Source organism: Beta vulgaris, chromosome 6, assembly GCF_026745355.1.
Source record: "Beta vulgaris subsp. vulgaris cultivar EL10 chromosome 6, EL10.2, whole genome shotgun sequence".
Classification (NCBI taxonomy): Eukaryota; Viridiplantae; Streptophyta; class Magnoliopsida; order Caryophyllales; family Amaranthaceae; genus Beta; species Beta vulgaris.
The window spans coordinates 17510322-17514286 of record NC_079207.1 but is presented as its reverse complement, the minus strand read 5'-3'; the positions used below and the strand labels follow the sequence as shown (position 1 = coordinate 17514286).

At 39.5% G+C, this 3965-nt stretch overlaps 1 protein-coding gene across 1 annotated transcript; it reads right to left on the bottom strand.

Annotated features, from left to right (window-relative positions):
• Positions 1–1332: 1332 nt before the first annotated feature.
• LOC104896042 (RING-H2 finger protein ATL52) lies at positions 1333–3336 on the bottom strand. Its single transcript, XM_010682724.4, has one exon. It carries the CDS (start codon positions 3034–3036, stop codon positions 1846–1848), a length of 1191 nt encoding a protein of 396 aa, XP_010681026.2. The 5' UTR covers positions 3037–3336; the 3' UTR covers positions 1333–1845.
• Between the last annotated feature and the right edge of the window lie 629 nt (positions 3337–3965).

Below are 3965 nucleotides of genomic sequence, written 5' to 3'. Positions count from 1 at the left end.
AGGACCAATTAAAATACTTCTGTTGACAACTTAACACCACATTACGATTTTCCGGTCAAATAATCAACTTTTCGACGTTGACTTATTTTCCAGTCCAAAATATTGATTTTTTTTGTTTCAACTCCTCCCCCACCCCTACGCCCTACCCACCGGAATCACATTTAAAAATAAAGATCAGAGGGAGTATATATAGAGGGACATTTCAAAAAGGAATGGGTAAACTAATAAAGACCAAAGGGAATATATAATAGAGGGTGTCATTAACCAATCAAATTGAGATGCTATACTCCAAGTAGAAACATCTTTGAAGTATGAAGCATAGATGTAAATCCAAGCAAATCAATACGGTTTCAGAAGCAAACAACAATTAGAAATGTCTTTGAAGTATGAAGTGTAGATGAAGATCAAAGCAAATCAATACGGCTTCAGAAGCAAACAATAAACATAGTCTCAAAAGACGCTACACTAACTGAAGGCACAAACAAAGTATGCTGAAATCCCGCTCTTTGGTCCTATCGTTCATACTTATAATATCAATACTTACAGACTACAAATCTCTAAGTCATAACTTACTCAGCCTCAATGTTAATTCCTACCACTCAAAGAGAAAAAGAAATAGGGCAAATAAACAACATAGAACTCATTTACACAGCTACACTTACTGATTGACAGAGAATGTACAATATACAAGCCTCTACATATGTTCATATTTCTGTTCTCCAAAGTTTTACCGAAATTAAACTCAGATCGCATCTCATCCCCATAATACAGTAAGGCAAACTTAATTTCCTAACATCTTCTCTAAATTTTGATAAACTAGCAAACTAAAAGAAACCGACAACTGAAACATGTTCTTAACATGATTTATGAAGCAGTTAATAAACACACTAAATAAAGTGTCTCAAAACCAAAGCAGACAAGTTCCCATTATAGATCATGATCTTAAGTATAGGTGTTTAACATTCAAAGACAGATTTTTTTAAAGAAATGACAAATTTCATGTGTCTTTTGCTCCTGTTAATCCTAAAATTTTGCAACAAAGCCCAAGCTAGAATTGTGCAACCTTAACTTGCTCTGTTTGGTTGAACAGCAAAATGTTCTCTTCAGAAATTTCTAATTGGGTAGGATGAAAAATTCCTACGCTTTCTCTTGAATCGATAAACTGTCAAAGCACACAACCTTCCTTGTTATATATATTCATTTAAGTTGGAGATGGATCAAGGTGAAGCATCAACACGAATGCTGGTAAACACGACAAATCAAAATTCAAAAACCATGGTCCTGAAATTTTGCACTGTTGTGCCAGAACTAGACTCACCATACAGTAGCATATACTGAAATATGTTCAAGTAAAAGCTGAGGTTGAGCAAATATAACAACATACAAGTCCAGATCCTTGAAGCTACAAGCCTAAAAGAAGACTCACTACAAAATACTTCGCATATACTGAAATTTGTTCAAGTAAAAGCTGAGCTTCAGCAGCTATAAAAACACATAAGTTCAAATCCTTGATGCCAAGAAATTTCTTATTACTTAAAGAGAGCAAAATTGCGAACTGCTCTACTGCATATAGATGCGCGGCTTCAATTTGAGTACAGCACACACATTGACATACAAAAGTATCATATGTACATATATATTAGATTCCTTATCTGTGCCCTATGTCCTCATTACCTGTATATGGTCCAACACACTAGAACAGCCTTTGGCAGTAGGTATTCGACCGAATTTGTATTCAAGGTCATTCAGTACATAGCACCATTCACCACTGTACGGCCGTATAATACTGGAACATGGCGATCATACCTTATTATCAGCAAGAAAATCAATCCATGGTCTCTCTATTCACAAGGGAAGAACCGAAGCCTGGCTTTTGGTCCTGCGAAATGAAAAGAACCTGCTACCTGAAGACAAGGATCTCTTCATAGAAATAGGACCCTTCTGCAACGAACGACCAATGGAAGAACTCTTCATCAATAAACCTGACATGCTTGATCCCCTCTTATTACCTCCTTTCCCTACATCAATCTTCTGCTCCTGCAGAGCAACCCCAGAATTGCCACCACAAAAACACCCTTCAACGAAAATCCCATCTCTAGAATACCCTTCATTAACCACCAAAGCCCCACACATTGCTGAACCAGCTATAGCATTAAGCGAATTCGACCTTCTAACCGTCTCAACACCATCTTCCACCCTCGAAAACCGATGATTTTCACCCAAGTCACTAAGTATTCGAAGCTCGCGATTCTTCTTCAAAACCTCAGCTATCCTTATACCTTCCATCACAGGCAATTCCCCTAGAACATCCCTCCTTTCTCTTAACTGATGACTACTACCCTCCTCGCCTCCCCCTGAGCTTAACCCTCCATTGTCATTCACTCTTCCTACATCCTCCCTCAAACCTGAATCACTCGAATTCGGCACACCGAACCCCGAATTCCCACCCTGAGTTGTCTCATTAACAACAGGAGCACGACAAAGAGGGCAATTCTTATGAGACCTCAACCAAGTATCAATACAAGGAATATGAAAAGCATGACTACACTTAGGCAATAATCTCAAATCATCCCCTTCCTCAAACTCAGTCAAACAAACAGAACAAGATGAATCACTACCATCAAAGAAAAAGCCATCAATCTTCTTGTACTTAAAAGCAGTAATCGAATCAATTACCGACTGATGAAGCCCAACTGTTGTGATATGCCAAATTGGATGGTCTACAAAAACTGAATCTTCATCGTTCATCGGAGAACCTTCTGGAATCTCCGGCGAAACAACCCGTCTTCTGCCAGTGAAACGGAGACGTAAGATAACGGTACAAGTTGAAAGAAGAAGAAAAGAGATACCTAGAATACAGATTGTTGCGATTAAGAAAGGGGCCATGTGAGTCTGAGAAGATTGTGGTGGTGGTGATGGTGGTGGTGGTGGCGGAAGTAAAGGAAATGGGTAATCGTCGCCGTCGGCGTTGAAGCAGGTGGTTGTGCCGAAGAAGCAACGAAAGCCGCCATTGCTGGGAGTTGGAGTTTCCGCCATGGAATTTTCTCAAGGTATGAAAATGGCGGAAATTCGGTTTTTTTTTTTTTTTTGTTTTTGTTTTGTTTGGGGGGTTTATGTTATGGTTTGAGAATTGTCATGGTAGTGAGATTATTCAACGGATGACATGAGCAGGTAAGGAGGAAGAGTGCGTTTTAGTTGGATTTTGGAGTTTGGACAAATTGAATGCTTGGTGTTGTAAAAAGTCAAAAGAGAAGAGTGGAAGTCAAATTTTGCGCGTTTATTTATTTGGAAAGAATGGTGGTGGAGATATGACAGTGATAACGTGATGGGGATAGGAAGCGAAGGAAACGAGATTAGTGGTGGTAAGGAATTACACCCGCTCACCATCGTATCTAGAGCCTAGAGGTGAGAATGGGCCGGGCCAGTACGGCACAATTTGAGCCCAGCAAAACACGATTTGGGATCAGCGCGGCCCGTTGTCTGCTACGTGGGCCGGGTCGTGGACAACTTTTGGAATTTTCAAGCCCGACACGACTTGCGAGTCACGGGCTCGGGCCCGGCCCGGCCCGCCATTTCCCAAAGCCCGCGGGCCGAGCCCGTGAACAGGCCCGTCCCATGCCCAGGTCTAGTGTATCTAAAAGAAGTTAGCGCACAAATCAAATATAAGTCAACAAAATATAAAACGCAACTTTATTAAATTAACAAAGTACGGAATAAACATTTTTTATCTCTAATGAACATCGAAAAACATAAAATCTTTTTTTTGAATTCATTTATTTCATTTTCCACACAAATTTTCAGAGACTTTCTCTTCTATTCTTTCCAAATCCTCCAACTTCTCTCTAACTTCTCTCTAACATCTGTCATCAAACTTTTCAAATTCTTCATTTCTTGCACAATTTTCGTACACGAAGATGAACACAATGAGTTGCAAAGCAAAATTGACAACATAAGGTATTAGATTT

Bases quoted from the DNA above. Each gene is read 5' to 3' on its own strand.
- LOC104896042 (XM_010682724.4), bottom strand. From the start codon at position 3,036: ATGGCGGAAACTCCAACTCCCAGCAATGGCGGCTTTCGTTGCTTCTTC.